Source organism: Meriones unguiculatus, chromosome 15, assembly GCF_030254825.1.
Source record: "Meriones unguiculatus strain TT.TT164.6M chromosome 15, Bangor_MerUng_6.1, whole genome shotgun sequence".
NCBI classification, from domain to species: Eukaryota; Metazoa; Chordata; class Mammalia; order Rodentia; family Muridae; genus Meriones; species Meriones unguiculatus.
In genome coordinates this window covers 65168321-65185242 of record NC_083362.1, presented here as the reverse complement: position 1 = coordinate 65185242, position 16922 = coordinate 65168321, and the positions used below count along the sequence as shown (strand labels likewise).

General features: G+C 39.3%; 1 protein-coding gene across 2 annotated transcripts in view; it reads right to left on the bottom strand.

The window, feature by feature from the left end:
* Nucleotides 1-1027: 1027 nt before the first annotated feature.
* Nucleotides 1028-16922, bottom strand: part of Acsl3 (acyl-CoA synthetase long chain family member 3) — a 50177-nt gene continuing 34282 nt past the window's right edge. For both annotated transcript variants that reach the window (XM_021638593.2, XM_021638594.2), the window contains exons 6-15: nt 14618-14768; nt 13381-13504; nt 12958-13029; nt 12450-12589; nt 10430-10602; nt 9786-9860; nt 7848-8039; nt 5187-5301; nt 3393-3550; nt 1028-1752 (exon numbers count right to left, since the gene is read on the bottom strand). In XM_021638593.2, the coding sequence (XP_021494268.1) occupies nt 1595-1752; nt 3393-3550; nt 5187-5301; nt 7848-8039; nt 9786-9860; nt 10430-10602; nt 12450-12589; nt 12958-13029; nt 13381-13504; nt 14618-14768 (1358 nt within the window). In that variant the 3' untranslated portion in view covers nt 1028-1594. The remainder of the gene's footprint in view (nt 1753-3392; nt 3551-5186; nt 5302-7847; nt 8040-9785; nt 9861-10429; nt 10603-12449; nt 12590-12957; nt 13030-13380; nt 13505-14617; nt 14769-16922) is intronic.

The following is a 16922-nucleotide window of genomic DNA, read 5'->3' as shown; positions in this document are numbered from 1 at the left end:
GATGGTTGCCTTCCATTGTATTAAAAATAATTTTGTAAAAAATAACTTACTGTTATAGCAGGGCAGTGGTGGCACATGCCTTTAATCCCAGCACTCCGGAAGCACAGATGAGTGGATGTTTCTGAGTTAGAGGCCAGCCTGGTCTACAGAGTGTGTTGTAGGATAGTGAAAGCTACATAGATAAATCCTGCCTTGAAATACAAAATAAATAAATAAATAATTTTTAAAAAGAAAAATAAATTTTTAGGTTTGTGAGTGCATGAGTACAGTGACTAAAGAGGCCAGAAGGGGGCGTCTGGTCCTTTGAGGCTGGCTGGGGGTGATAACCAAACTCCACTTTTCCTTCCTTGGAGAAGTTTTTCCAAACACAGAGTTAAATTTCAACAACAAATCCAAAACACAATATACAAGAATACAAAATATTGTACTGGGAGGTCTCCTTAACAAGTAGTTTGTCATGTGAGCGAAACTCCAAAGCCCTGGTTCTTCTCACCAGCAACACACCAGCACTTCTACCAATCTGACACACACATAAACCTCCTCACCTATACATATCTCATTCTCAAGTTCTTTTCATTGTATATAACCTTAAAAAAAACTGATGCCTAAAGTAACTGAGATTAAGAAAAATGCCTGGCTGGGCGTGGTGGTGGACACTGTGACTGGCCTGGAATTCTCTATGTAGATTAGGCTGACCTAAAACCCAGAGCTCTGCCTGTATCTGCCTCCATGTGCTGGGATTAAAGGCATGTGCCACCAGTGCCAGCACAGCACACACAGTGCTATCATTTATTTGCTCAGACTGTGCCGTTCCTTGAGCTGCTGAATCTGAGAAGCTACACAGCAAACACTGAGCATGCTGATGGCAAGCTCCTCAGTAAGTCAGCTGGTGCTAGCTACACTTGCTGCGTCAGCTCTGCCATTGAACTACATCCCTCCCTTGCTATTTCATTTCATGCGGTGCCAAGCAAACTGTTTTCCCAGTACAAAAATAAATATATAAAAACCAACAATGTCAGGCAAGGTCTCAATTTCTTAAAACATAAGTCTGAGTATATTTATTTCTTTCAAATGCATACAAGACAATAATTACACAGCAACAAATCTTTTGTTCAACAATGACTTGATTCATAAGCATTTAAAATTTACATAATTTCACATTGATACCCTTTTATTTTTAAATACAATAAGTAAAAAAGCCCCCCAAATAACCAATTTTTATATTTCCTATTTATCCTTCTATACATCCAAACTTTAAAAAGTTACAAACTGAACAATTGTACAGAACATATAAATCATGTTTAAAAACTTGAGGTTTTAAAATCACTGCTTCCCCCGTATGATTCTGAAAAATTCTATTGACAAACACAGTCATAGATGCCAAAGCAAACTGTAGGAGGGGGAAGAAAGAGAGACAGACACAAGTTTGCTGTCTTAATATTTTACTAATCCTGTCAGTTAAAAATGGTGATGTAGTGGGAAGTAACAGCTGGGTTTAACATGAGGAATGGAGTTTGCCTCGGCCTGAGACATACATTTCAAGTATTTTCCTATTTGATCTGAGCTCGCTGTAGCAAACTGATGGCAAAACTACTTATTTTCTCCCATACATGCGCTCAATGTCTGCCTGGTAATGTGTTTTAAGCTCCTTGCGTTTCAACTTGAAGGCATCCGTCACCAAACCAGTTTCAGGAGTCCATGGGTCGGGGCTCAAGCGAATTTTCACTGGAATTTCAAACTTTTCCAGACTTGCTGAAATGATGAAAACAAAAGATACAATAAAAACCCATGCTCATTAGAAATATACTCAAGGTTCTCAGAAAACAGAGTTCTTCAAGGCACACCCACCAAATCCCCAACAGAACAAGCAAGCCGTCAGCATCGGTCTCACTTCTGAGAGTCAAAAATACAAGTTTTTGAACTATATGAGCAAAAACTATTTAACAAGTTATTTTTCCATAGCAGAATAAATAAAAGAAAGGCAGTTCTGTCATTAAAACAACTGCATTTATTTGGGTGTCTAACCCATTATCAGGCTGGAAAAGGGCAGCATGCAGTACTGGTTATACAGGCAGGAGAGCACACAGACTCACTGCCATGCACACATCACTCTACACCATGCACTTCCAGGGACTGGGATCCAAGAAGAAAGAAAAGGGGGAAATCTTACTTCAAGGAGAATGAAATTATGACATTTTTAGGAAAAATGGATAAAACTAGAGTCAAACAAAATATACTAGAACCAGAAAGGCAAGCATTACATGTTTTCTTCACATATGTAATCTAATTTTAATTTCTTTATGAGTGTAAGACATGCAATAAGGGGACTGAGAGGGAAGGAGAAAAAGCCTAGAGTTGCAGAAGAAAAAGGGACAGAATATGCATGACATTAAAGCAAAAAGAGAATTATTTGGGAGGACTAGAGAGAACAGCAGAGAAAAGGCGAAGGCGAAGAATACCAAGGCTAAAAGAAAGAGAACAGTCAAGAGACTATAGATCCCAACTTGTCATTTCCTGACTGCAGTGCTTAATACTTAATAAGATCTAGAAGTCAGTCATGGCAGAGCATGCCTGCAATCCCCACACTCTCAGAGGCAGAGACAGGCAGATCTCTGTGAGTTCAAGGACAGCCTGGTCTACAAAGTAAGTTTAGGACAGTCAATCATGGCAGAGCATGCCTGTAATCCCCGCACTCTCAGAGGCAGAGACAGGCAGATCTCTGTGAGTTCAAGGACAGCCTGGTCTACAAAATAAGTTTAGGACAGACAAGGCTACACAGAGAAACCTGCCTTAGAAAACCAAAGATAGATAGATAGATAGATAGATAGATAGATAGATAGATAGATAGATAGATAGACAGACAGACAGACAAATAATCTAGAATTCCTGGAAAATGGATCTCTGAGAATGACTATGGGAGATTATCCTGATTGGGTTAACTAAAGTGGGAGGATGTGCACACTATGAGTGGTTCCATTCCCCAGGCAACATAAAAACAAGGAAAGCTAGTTGAAAACCAAGACTCATCTCTCTCTGCTTTCTGCCTCCATGATGAATCCCCACAACATGATGGATCATAGCCTGAACTGTGACCCAAAGTAAACTCTCTTAAGTTGCTTTTAGCAGGGTACTTTATTACAACAACAAGAAAAGCAACTAAGACACTAATAAATTCCACAATACACAACTATTAAAATAGTGCCATATACACACTTTAAAAGATTTAGTTTAGTAGGAGTAGATACTGCATGTCCTGCAGAGGGGCTTGAATGGTGGGAACAGTGTTCCAGGCAGGAAAGGAAGCATTCTAGCCCTTATAACATTGACAGCTTAAATACATGCATATATTTTTCCCATCTCAGTTTTAAGAATCAGTTTGCCAGAACACTCACCTGAAATAGCAGCTTCGGAAAGCACTTTAAGGACCTCGTTTTCCATTTCACTGCTGTTACACAGCTCTTCCCAAGACCCTTTAAATCCTTTCGTTCTAGCTAGCTCTGTAAGTTCCTTTTGATTTGGCACAATAAATCCAATTACATACGAATGGTAACTGAAACACATAAAGAATAGCTTAGCCAAGGATCAAAGTAACATGAACTTTGCTTACTAATGCAAAGGATTGCCTCCGCACTCTATAGCCAACACTTTACTAAAGAAAAAAAAAAAAAGAACAAAAATACATAACCACACTGTCACACTTACTTCATGCAATGCCTTTTACCACTTAGTTCATAGTACATGAGAGCTCTGCCAGAGTTCACTGCAAGCAAACTCAACCTGACAAATGCTAAGTGTATCTAACTAAGTAGTAATGTGACCTGTGCAAAAGGAAAATTACATTCTTTTCAATTCATCATTGAAATGATTAGTAGATTAATGGAAACAAGATTAAAAGAAAGTAGAGCCTGTAAATTATGTTTCTACAGAAATGTAGCAGCAAGTCAAAATCATGTGATGAGCCAGGTGACTCACACCATTAATCCCAGTACTCAGAAGGAAGGCAGAGACAACAGATCTGAGTTCCAGGCTAGCCAGTGACAATGCTCATTTTCTTCTCTCATCAGGAGAATTTACACCATCAAAGGAACTTGGTAGGCACAAAGACAGGTGTTATTTTGCAAAGTGCAACACAGGATGCATGCTGGGCAGACAGCCTGTGGACCCACACTGGAGAGCTCAGGCCACAGTAGGGCTGCTGTGAACTCAAAGCCAGCCTGAACCTGAAGAACTGTCTGCATCACGAAGAAGAAAGGAACATTTGAAGTTACTCTTAAATAAATAAAACCCAGCTCTGGAGCAATGCTGAAAACAAATGGTGGACTAAAGCACAAGGTCACTGATGAGCACCTACAGGGTGCTAACTGGTGAAGTCTATAAAAATACTTCAAAATCCACCGTCTTGGTACGTGTGTCATGGTGCACACCTTTATTTCGAGCAGCGCTTGGCAGGCAGAGGCAGGTAGTTATTTAAGGGTGGCTCAGTCTACAGAATTAGTTCCAGGATGGCTAGGACTATGCTGCTAGACCCTGTTTCAAAACAACAAAATCCACCATTTCCAAAATCTGAAACATTTCAGAAGACAGCTATTCCACTAGACGCTCATTTACCACTTGGGATTACCCCAAAGTCTAAGTTGATTTTCCTATCATACCCATAACTATGTCAACTGCTACAGACAGGATTCTTGGCTTACTCATAGATATGTGACCATGATTCCCGGAGAAGAATCGCTACTTCACTGTTGCAAAAAATGCGGCCAGGTCTAATCTCAGATTCCATCACAGTTCCCAATACAACTCTAGGCTTCTAAATGTACACTTCCTGCTGCCTATGTTACCATGGCTGGGAGGCTGTGGTAAGCCAGGGTCAGCAGTAAGCATGCTCAAGTTGTAGTCCAGAAGGACAGGAAGAAGGGACTACAGGAAGACACTGTTTTCCCCTTGCTTCCCTATGTGAATGGACAAGTAGCTAGGAATGCCACGGCAGCTAGAAGAACTATTTTCCTCAACTCTGTCATTCAGAACACTTACCTAGAGATGTAAAGCAGCTGTAAAGAGAAGGTGATGTTCCCATAAATCAGGAAAGAATTCTTAGAGTGACTTCACAGTGGCCCATGTGGGCTGTAACTGCTCATGGCTGCAACACCCATCAACTTCTGCAAACTCAGCAGACTCCATGTGCTTACCTGTTTGCATATGCACAAATGTTATCTATCAGTGGGAGGTTCTTCAAAGCTGCCTCTACTTTCCCAAGAGAAACATACTCTCCTGCCTGTAGTTTCACAAGGTCCTTTTTACGATCTGCACAGAACAAAGGCAGAAACACTAAGAACAGTAGTTAACACCTTAAGCACAGAAATACTGTCACCAAGTTATTTAAAACAAGCATTGTTGTATAAACTGAACTTTTACTGTTTCAACGGTTGTCTTGGAGGCTTACTGACTCCTTCTGCTAACCTTGGCCTAATCCTGGAAGCTTTTAGCCTTTCTGCAATCTAAGCTAGGCCTAGTTTTCAGCTTCTGAGACTTACTGCTGAATAAGCTCACCCTTTCTTGTTCTTACTATGTTCTGGCCTGGCTGGTTCAGCTCAGCTCTTCTGGCTCAAACTCCTCTCCCAGCTGACTTCTGCTCTAATCTTCTAGCTCCTTCTCATCCTCTGGCTGGTTTTGTGTCTAACTTGCTCTCTCATTCGACCTCTCTCTGTAAAACTCAGTAAAAAAAAAAACTGCCTCTTTTCGTCTCTATACTGCCCCTTAAGTAGCTTCCCTTTCCTCTTTCTGTGAGTTAGGCGTTATCTTATTCTGTCAATTTTCTCTCATTCGTCACCTTTTCTGCCATTCAACTAGGCATCACTTTGAAACACAGGTGCCTCCTTCTACAAATTAACTTTACCTTCATTGCTTGGGATTAAAGGCATGTACCACAACCCCTACTCCTTAACTTTTCTTAACCTGAAACTTGCTCTATACCAGGCTGGCCTTGAACTCAGATCTGCATTCCTCTGTCTCCTGGATTAAAGAAGTATTTATATTCTAGCCAGATCACACAGGCTTAGAAAATCTTTTGATAGGATCCCTTTGCCAGAGCAGCCATGTTCTGAATTAAAATTCCTCTACATTGAAGGGACCGTAAAGTTGATATTACATAATAAAATCAGACCCAACCCCAAAATAAATCGCTGTGATATGCTCCTGGCACTCACTAGTACACAGCAGGTAAAATAGCTTTGCAATGGGAAAACTCACACTACCTAGAGAGAAGAGTAAGACAAAAACAGGATTCCAATCCACACAGTTAACTTATGGACTGGGAAGGAATTCTTGCGGGGGGGTGGGGGGGAGGAGCTGAGTTTTAGTGACAATATTAAGAAGTGTCTAGGTAGAGTACCACTGGCAAGGGCCATGTCTGTCACCTCACATCACTGAGGCATAAAAGAGGAAAGAAACAATTAGAAGAGGCAGGGAGGTGAATGATGGCTATCTAACAGAGGCACCTTGAACTATACTTCTAGCTGCCATTAAAGGATTTTTAGAACAATGAGGTTTCCTCATCATGTGAAAAGCTTTGGAGAGATCTGTAGCAGCAAAAATAAAATCCTTATGACAGGGTGGCAGAAGGCATATAGGCCTGACCTCCAAATGTGTGGAAAGACGAACAAAAAAATTTTGAGGCACATCTCTATTAGTGGAACATGAAATAGTGATGTGGAGCTGATGAAAGGAAGCCTCTCATCTCCTGGTCTTCAAGTTACCATGACCAGATGCTGTGCAGCATTTTCCTACAAGTTAAAATTCTCAATGAAACTTTCACCCTGCAGGAAAGCTCCTCACGACTTACGATGATACAAAGGTGGGCTCGCTTAGGAAACAACTCCAGAGTTCTAGGGCAGCAGTTCTCAACCTGTGGGTCAAGAGCCTTTTGAGCGTCAAATGACCCTTCCACAGGGGTCACCTAAGACCATTAGCAAACACAGATATTTACACTACAATTCATAACAGTAGCAAAGTTACAGTTAGAAAGTAGCAACAAATATAATTTTATGGTTGGGTGTCACCACCACATAAGGACCTGTATTAAAGGGTCGCAGAATTAGGAAGGTTGAGGACCACTGCTTTAGGTACTGTAACTCACCAGATGCACTAGACTCCTCCCTCAAGCTTGTATAAGCAGGAAAGGCTACTAAGAGACATCTCAGATAAGCCATGCTGCCTAGGCTTATCTCAGAGCAACTGAGCGGCCAAGAAGAGACCACTTCAAGTTGTCAAGCTGCCAGCAAGGTCATGTAGGAAGCTGCAAAACACCAGTTTTTGTGAGCTCTCATTCATGCTGGGATGGACTTTTGCTGAAGCATCTGTCTTTAGCCATTCCTTCTTTGATAAGTAATCCCTTACCTGTACTCCATAAATAACTCCAATGAAACTCATTAGTGCACTAAATTGGATTTGGTTATATCAGTACTTTAGTCTGTCATCATTCCATATCTGAGGCAAGTAGATATTTGTGTCTCCCCAGGAAGTCTCATATAACTCTGCACTCCCTAAGGACAGGCACGTCTTTGTACAGTCATTTGGGAAACACTCAGTTTAAAGAAAGGATTCAGGGGCTGAAGGGACAGCTCAGCTTTTAAAAGTCACGTATTGCTCTGGCAGAGGACCTGGTTCAGTTCCCAGCACCCACATGGTAGCTCACAACCATCTGTAACTCCAGTTCCAAAGGATTTGGCACCCTCTTCTAATCCTCCATGGACATCCTGCACACATGTAGTACACATTCTTACATGTAGGCACAACAGTCATACACATAATATAAAATAAAATAATTTTTAAAAAAGAGCTAAATGACTCACCAATAATCTTCAGGCAACCATCAGGGTCAAACTCTCCAATATCTCCAGTGCAGAGCCACCGCTGTCCATTTTCATCTTCAAAGAAGTCAGTGTTTGTTTTTTCTTCATTTTTGTAGTACCCCATTGTCACATTTTGGCCACCAATTAGAATTTCACCTCTGGGATGTGGTTTATCAGTATTAAAGTAGCCACCTAATAAACACAAAATAAACCAGATAGTTATTACATAAAAATTCGAAACTATCAGTTTCTACGTATAGATACCTTAATTTAACCAATTAGTCTCCAAGGGAAACAAAGTAGACACCGTGACTACACATTATCAGAGGCAAAAGTTCAGTTGTTCAATAATGACTATCCATGCTTCCAAGAAAAAGTACATTCTAAAACCCAGCATCCTCCACCTATTATGTAAAATTACCAAGTTTTTACTCAGACCATATATCATGCTATTAGATGATAAATATGCTGCCACGTAATAGAACAAACCCTTCATACTATATTATATACTAGAAGTTTGTTCTTTCAGATCAACTCTGGGCTCAATCGATTTCTAAACTTACACTAAAAACAAATGAGAAATTTTCTCTGAGCCTTAGAACCTTTAAAAAGAAAGGTATGTCTCAATAAATCACAGATAGTCTATATGCTTTAATATGACACACACATTTTACAATGGTTTTTATTTCAAAATAGAATAAACAACAAACTTTAAAATTCATTTCTAGCCAGGCGTGGCAGTGCAAACTTGTAATCCTAGCACTCAGGGAAGCAGAGGCAGGCAGATCTCTGATTTCGAGGCCAGCTGGGTTTACAAAGTGAGTCTAGGACATCCAAGGCTCCTCAGAGAAACTATCTTGAAAGAAACCAAAAAATAAATGAATAAAAAAATGAATGAAATTTGTCTTTATTTAATGTTCATTGGTGTTTTGCCTGTATGTATGACACTATAAGGATGTCAGATCTCCTGGAACTAGAGTTACAGATAGTTGTGAGCTGCTATGTAGATGCTGGGAATTAAACCCAGGTCTTCTAGAAGAACAGTCAGTGCTCTTAACCACTGAGCCATCTTTCCAGCCCAACAATAAACTTTTTTATAGAATAACTGTAAAAATTTTCCTTCCAAAAACTTTGAAGTCCTCAGGGGAAAAAAAAATTTTTTTAAATGATATGTGATTATTTTCTTCTACAAAATAAAGTATGACCACTCTTCTATCATACTTATCACCTTCCCCCGTGTGTGTGTGTGTGTGTGTGTGTGTGTGTGTGTGTGTGTGCGCATAAACTACATATATGTGTAAAGATCAAAATAGAATTTTGAGAGTCAATTCTATCTTACAACCATGTGGGTTCTAAGGACTGAACTCAGATCTTCAGGATCAGAGACAAGTGCCTTTATACAATATCTTGCTGTCTCTCCTAACTTAATAATACTATTCACTTAACACATTTCACACATTTTTGTCATCATTTTTACTAGAATTTATGTAATAAAATAGGCAACAGACTGGGGAGATGGCTCAATCAGGAAAGAGCTTGCTGTGAAAGTAGGAGATATGAGTTTAAGTAACAAAAACCATAAAAGCCATGAACAATGCACAGACTTGTCATCTGGCACTCAGGAAGTAGAGACAGGTAGATTCCTGGGGCTCACTGGCCAGCCATCCTAATTTAACCCACAAGCCTCAGTCTAAAAAAACAAGGCAGACATGACTCCTGAGAAATGATTATCTACATCTGGCCTATACACGCCAAATTACACACTAAAACACACATACATATACATAAATAAAAATAATTCTATTCTTTAGAATCATTTCTGAAGCAAGCACACTAAGTACAGCTGCTCAAGTCTAGATAAAACACAGGCAATAGAGTACACTTGTCATTTCAATCTTATAAAAACTAATATTCTGTGACTACAAAATAGGTTGTTACCTTCCTCCCAGTTCTTTAATTTGATTTCACAGCAAACTAATGGTGCTCCCACTCTGCCGGTATTGTAGTCCCACACTAAGAGACAGAGGAAGAAGAAAAGTATTTGTAAACAGTAATTAACCAACTGCTTCCTTTTCCTAACCCATTTAAAATGATGGCTTATCCTAATCTTACTTAGCCACCCCTTCCCCAGGAGAACCCTTAGAAACAAAAGTGAGCATGGGTAGCATGCTCTGCTCAGCACAGGTACACTGCTTGGTCAGACAACTTTTTTAAAGACTTAAATTATTACTTAATCTGACTGTACAAGTAATATTTGTTATATCTGTGAAGCACAGTTTGGGTTTTATTAAAGATATTTGTTATCAGATTTAAGCAAAAGGGTTAAGAGAAAGAGATGCCCTCAGGAAGAAGTTAAGACACACCCAGGTACCCGGGCATGAGCTTCTCTTAGATAGTCTTTTCCAGCCATTGAAAAAAAACAGTTTCAAGTAGTTTGGAGTCAACATTAGAAACTGAGAGTCCCTGTGAAATCAGGCATGCCTACTCTAACTCCCCAGAATCTCTGTCCATCACACATCCTCACATTAATACCCAGTTCACTCACATAAGTGGCTGCCTGGTTCTCCAATGATAGCACCTACCTTCTGTAATTGTTCCAGCCCCGGTTGATTCCGTGAGTCCATACCCCTGACCAACGGGACAGCAGAAACAGATATTCATGAATCGCTGTGTTGTTGCAGAAAGTGGAGCACCACCACACAATAAAAGGCGAATATTTCCACCCAGCAGCCTTCGGACTTTCCGGAAAACAAAGCTAAAAGTATCAATAGAAAATTGAAGGCTTTTAAAGCAGTGTGGTGATTTGAATGAAAATGGGCCACAGGCTCAGTCACTTGAATGTTTGGTTCCCAGTTGTTGGAAGGATTAGTAAGTAGAGTGTTTTCAGAGGTTTTAAAACCCAGAACCACTCAGTTCGCTCTCTCTGTCTGCCTCTGGATCAGGAATGTAAGCTCTCAGCTACTCTCCAGTGGCCAGCCAGGTGCTAGCCTCCCTGCCTGCCTATCCCAGCGTTCCCACCATGGTGGCCATGGACTAAACCCTCTGCAAATGTAAGCGCCCCCATTTAAATACTTTCTTCTATAAGCTGCCTTGGTCTTGGTCGTGGCACCTCTTTACACCATTAGAAAAGTAACTAACACCAGGGAATGAGATTTTCTAAATCTTTAATCTCTCAGTTTTGTTATATGGAGCCTCTGAGATTAAAGTGATACAGCCAATTCAGGAGATTCTCTGAGTCCCTCCTTGTCTTGAATATCAGTAGTTCAAGCAGAAAAAAAAAAAAAAAAAAAAAAAAAACATTTTCCTTTTAACTATTTTTCATGTGATGTTAAACTGTCATATTTGTTTACAGTAACAGAAATCCCTTGTTTATGACCAGAAAATTCATTATCATAAACACATATTTATTATATACCACATCCTCATAGAATTTATAAAAATGTAACGAATTTTGCTTATTTATGTACAGCGATCTCTTTAAAAATCCATATATCACAAAAATTTGAGATGTTTGGTACAGTTCTTAAAATAGGTAAATTATATGGGAGAAATCTTAGAAAGAAACTAATTCAAATACCTATTTGATATGTTTTTGAAAGACACTAGTAAAAAGATTGCTTATGCCTCATGTAAAACGTGCAAAGTGAGGCTGGAAATGTAGCTCAGTGGTAGTGCTTGCTTACCAAGAAGCACATCCTGGGCTTAACCCCACAGACGGTGAAAGCTAGAGTGTGTTCAATTTTGAAAAGGATAAAGACGACATGGCAATCGCTTCAGAAGGTGTATTAAGGTTGAACGTGGTGGTGCCACACACCCTAAGTCTTACGCTTCACCAACTAAGCTATCCAGGCTCTTAATCGTAGCACTCAGAAAACAGAGGCAGGTAGACCTCTTGAGTTCTAGCCAGGCAAGGAGAGCCTGTCTTCAAAAGTAAAAAACTTACTAATAGACTTTTCACATCAAATGATAGCTTCCTAACAGAGATAACTAAAAGTTAAAAATAAAAAAACCCTTAATCTGAAAATTATATTTATAGTTCCATTAAAAAAATTAAATTTATAATTTTCAAATTGTTTGTTGTTACTCTATTAATCATTTAGCAGCATGCATATCCAAATAAATTAAAAAGTGTTTTGAAAGAAGAATTATAATTACTTATATCTCTGAAATATAAATATAATATTAAACATAATAAAAATGATAATTGAAATTTTTCTTTCTTATGCAGGATGGATTGTGACACTCTTTGACTTTTCAAAATGAATTTATTACTAATGGCCTGGAACTTGCTATAGAGCCCAGGCTGACTTTGAGCTTTTTGTTGTTGTTGTTAACAGTGTGTGTGTGTAAGCAGAGGCCAGAAGGCACTGGTACCTAGCTCTATCACTCTCCTTCCACCCATCCTTTTTGCAGTAACACTGAACTACCTCTCCAACCTGTAGCTTTGAACTCTTGATCCTCCTCCCTTATCTCCCAACCGCAGGGATTACAGGGCTGTGCCATCACACCCATCTTAGAGTAAATCATCACTGCTCACTGCCTCACTTCCCTGGGCTGTTGATGTGAGCTATGCTGCTGACATAGAGAACTGGCTTTACTCACCGGTCACACAGTGGAGTACTACAACCTTTCGAAATCTGTTCCATCTTATAATTATAAGCCAAAATAAATAAGTTTCGCTGAAAAGTACTCATTTCATTTACTTTATTCATGACATTCTTGTAGATCCGATCCATGATTTCCTAGATATATAAATGAGTTCATTAATTATATAAGCAATCTTCATATTTAAATCATACCCATGATTAATACTTCTAATCATACATATGACGTGAGGATTATGCATGCATGCATGTGCCATGTGCAAGCGTGGAAGTTGGAGGACAATACATGGAGTTGAATTTCTCCTCCACCTTTACGTAGGCTCTAGGAATTGAACTCAGGTCCTCACTCAGGCTTGCACTTTACCCATTCAGCTACCTCACTGCCAGCATGTTAAATCAATTTAAAGATATATTTTATCAGGACTATAAATTTTAAGTAAAATCATAGTTTTACAGTGATATTACCACCTGTAGCTGATAGCACTTCTTTTAAGGGCAATTCTTACCGGAACAGCTGCCATCAGTGTTGGCTTCAACATGGATGTATCTCCTTTGCTTCCTTTTTTTATTTTTGAAGACTATAAAACAGAAAAAAAAATTATATAAAGACCTTTAACTTAAAAACTTAGAGGTATTCTTAGCTCAAAAGCATATCATAAACTTATCCTTTCAATGTTCATACAAGGCAAAGGTTTACCTAAAATTAATTAACAATATACTAAAAACTGATAGGGAAAACATGTTAAAAACACATTTCACAGCCAGACAGGGTGGCACATGCCTTTAATCTCAGTACTTAAGAGGCAAGTGAATCTCTGTGAGTTCAAGGCCAGTCCTAGTCTACAAATCAAGTCCAAGAGAGCCCTACCACCACTTAAAAAAAAAAAAAAAAAAGATTAGTATTTCAAGTCACAGATAACACAGTTTACCTGATCTGCTAAAGTCTGTGGTGAAGAGTAGCCGATTCGGCACCCATGGGAGAGGCACACGAGCTCAGCGCTTAACTCTAGAACATGAGCCAGGGGCAAATATCCAATGTAAACATCGCCCTCTCTGAAAGAAATGGAAGATGAAAGCGGTGATCGTGGGAGCTCTTTGCCAAAAGTGACTGCAGCAAGACACAGGGAGAGATAGCTAAGTATCCGTGAGTCCCTGCTGATAGGGTAGAGATGACAGAAAAACCAAACACAGTCCAACCCCAAAAAATAGAAGCAGACACTTCCAGAGTGTGCTCTGTTGCACAAACAGCGTGCTATGACACACAGGAAGAGGGCTGGAGACAAGTCACCATAAGAAATGGCCTGTAGGGTTTGTGGGTTTCTGCTGGGCCTCTCACAGAATAGACACCTGTTCAGGAGCTAATCCAGTAATTAATCATAGAGTATACCTTGATACGCAAACAAGTGTTTATCATGCATTGTTCAAGAAATGACCCCGTGTCTATGACATGGAGAGAAACTAACTGAAGTCCAAAGGGAAAGTGCTGCTCAAGTGTCCCAAGCTCTTTTCCCAAACTCAGTTCCACAGCCTATGTCTAAGAGAATGTGTAAACCCCATCTGGTTTCTTCTGTCATCTTTTGCCTACTAAATTACAATCTTCCCTGATGCCACAAGTGAACAACTTCAACACCAAATCAATTGACCATGGGTACCTCATCTGTCCACCAGTGCTGCATTCACCTCTGTACATAAGGAAGCAATACTAACTGACTGAAATAATCTAAATTTAAGGGACTTAAAACTACAAAGTCAGCTGAATTTTGCATCATTAAAATATTAAATAAATAAACTATTACTTCAAACCACATTAATTTAACTATTTTGGGAGACTGCAGAGATGGGTCAGCAGTTAACAACTCATACTACCCCAGTTTGGTTCTCAGCACCTTGTGGGCACTCATAGACATCTATAACTCCACGAAGATTTGATACTCTGGCCTCCGCAGCTTCATGGACACTGGCACACATATGCAGACACACATGCGTAGATGGATATAGACATACACACATATAAACATTAAATTTTTTTTTAATGTTGACTATTTTTTAATTAATGTTCTCTAAAATTTCTGCTTTCATAGAATCCTGGGGAATAACTTAGCTATCTACTAGAATGGCACAAATGCTTGAACTCTTAACAGCTACCCTCATTTTACCATGACATACCCCAGTTTTGGAATCCTTCTCGCCATTCCAGTTATAGAAGCAATGATGTTGCTGTGGGAGATCATGACTCCCTTGGGAATTCCTGTGGATCCACTTGTATACATGATTACTGCAATGTCTGAGGGCAATGGTTTGCTTTGAGCTTTATTTTCTATATTGAAAAAAAGAGAGAGAAAGGGAGAAGAAACTCAGCTACATCACCACTTTTCTATATAATTTAACCAAAATACTCAAAGAACAGTCAACACATGAGGAAGCATCAACAATACTGGGACTAACCGGTTAAGTACATAACATAATACGAGCCACAAAGAAAAATAAAGACAAGGTCAGCTAATAGATGCTGCTTAGATGCAGCATTCTGGTAAAGTGTCTCTGTAGAGTAATTTTAGCAAAGATCTAAAATAAATAAAATAAAGTCATCAAAGTAGCCACAAAAGTCTGAAATGGGGAAGCCAGTAGTTCAAACAGAAGTAAAAATCTACAGTGATACAATAACAGATATCTGCAAATCCAGCATTTGGGATGCTAAGATGAGATCTTGAGATCAAAGCCAGCCTAGGCCACATGGTAAGCTCTGGGCCAGTTTAGACAGACCCTGTACTGTTTCTAAAATTAGATAAGGTAGATGATAGATAGATAGATAGATAGATAGATAGATAGATAGATAGATAGATAGATAGACAGACAGACAGATAGACAGATACGTAGGCTGACAGGCAGGCAGGCAAGAAGAAAAATAAGCCAGTACAAAAATCTTCAAGTAGAAACGTGCCTGACATCCATAAAAACAGAAATATACCAGGACTGGATAAACCATAAGTGTACATAAGTGCTGCAACCAGAACCATAAGAAGCCTCAGGGAGCACACTGAGGAGGACTGCAATTCATCACTCTAGGATCAAAAGAAAAGTAGTTTTCAACAGAGGCAGGCCATCACCTGTGGCAAAAAAACAACTTAATGACTTATAAATTTGGCTGCTGGGTGGCTACATAAATTTAAAAAGGAATACAAAATTGAGCAAAACTACTCTGGATAAAAGAGGCTTGAACTAAGTAAGATGCCTACAAATTTCCTAAATTATTCTCTGCTTCATGAGAGGACTTTGTTGGTTATACTCAGCACCCTAGGTTAGAAGCCAGTGTTGCCTGTTTGTAGACACAAAACTGTAAGCCTAAGGACAGCAGCCAATACAGGAGACAAATGGATGACATCACCACCATCCACCTGCATACATTCATCCCAAAACTAATGCACGGGTGATTCCAAAAGATAAAGTTTTTCAAGTACATCCTCCTTTTCTTGTACTGGTCTAGACAATTTCTTAACAATGAACCACATGCTACATTATTTCCTTTTTTTCTAACTGGACCACACTGGCCAACGTTCTCTGAATAATCACCAATACCTAAAACTCAACATGCTCAAATATTACTATCCTGTTATACCAGTATGACAGCACGGTCCTGTCCCTAAGCAGAATCACCAAATTTCTAACTATACAGGAAATGCTACTGAACATCACAGAGGTCTGCAGTGAACAGTCTACATTTTCTGATGGTCATTTCTTTGACTGTTTTGACTTTGAAAGTTTCTATGCTTTGTGTGAGTTGGAAGATTAAAAGCCCTGCAATGACAAGTAAAAGGAGAAGTAAGTAAGGAGGACTCCTGGCTTAGAAGTCTATAGACTCTAGCTATAGACATTAATTCTAATGGGCAAACTTAAAGGGGTTACGTTTAAAACCAACTTTAAACTATTCAAAACTTATAGGAGAACAAAAAAAAAATTGAATGATGTACAAGTATTTTAAATTTGCTTAAATTAAGCACTACCATTTTTAAAGATTGACTCATTTATTGTGCTTATAGTATTCTGCTTGCATGTATGCCTGCAAGCCAGAAGAGGGCACCAAATCTCATTATAAATGGTTATGAGCCACCATGTATGGGTTGCTGGGAATTGAACTCAGGACCTCTGGAAGAGCAGCCCTTAACCTCTGAACCATCTCTCTAGCCCCATACTATTATTGGTCACTGTTGCTATTTCTGTTTTTAAAATAGGGTCTCATATAGCCCAGTTTGGCCTTGTAATAGCTACAATGATCAATGATGATCTTCCATTTTTGGTCCTCCGCTTCTACCTCCCAGGTGCTGAGATGATATGCATGTGCTATCATGTCCAGTGTTATGCAATGCTGCGGATCAAATCAGGACTTACAGCATGCTAGGCAAACACTGTGCCAACTGAGCTACATTCCCAGCCCGTACTTTAAGTGCAATGATAAATAAATGCTTATAGAAGA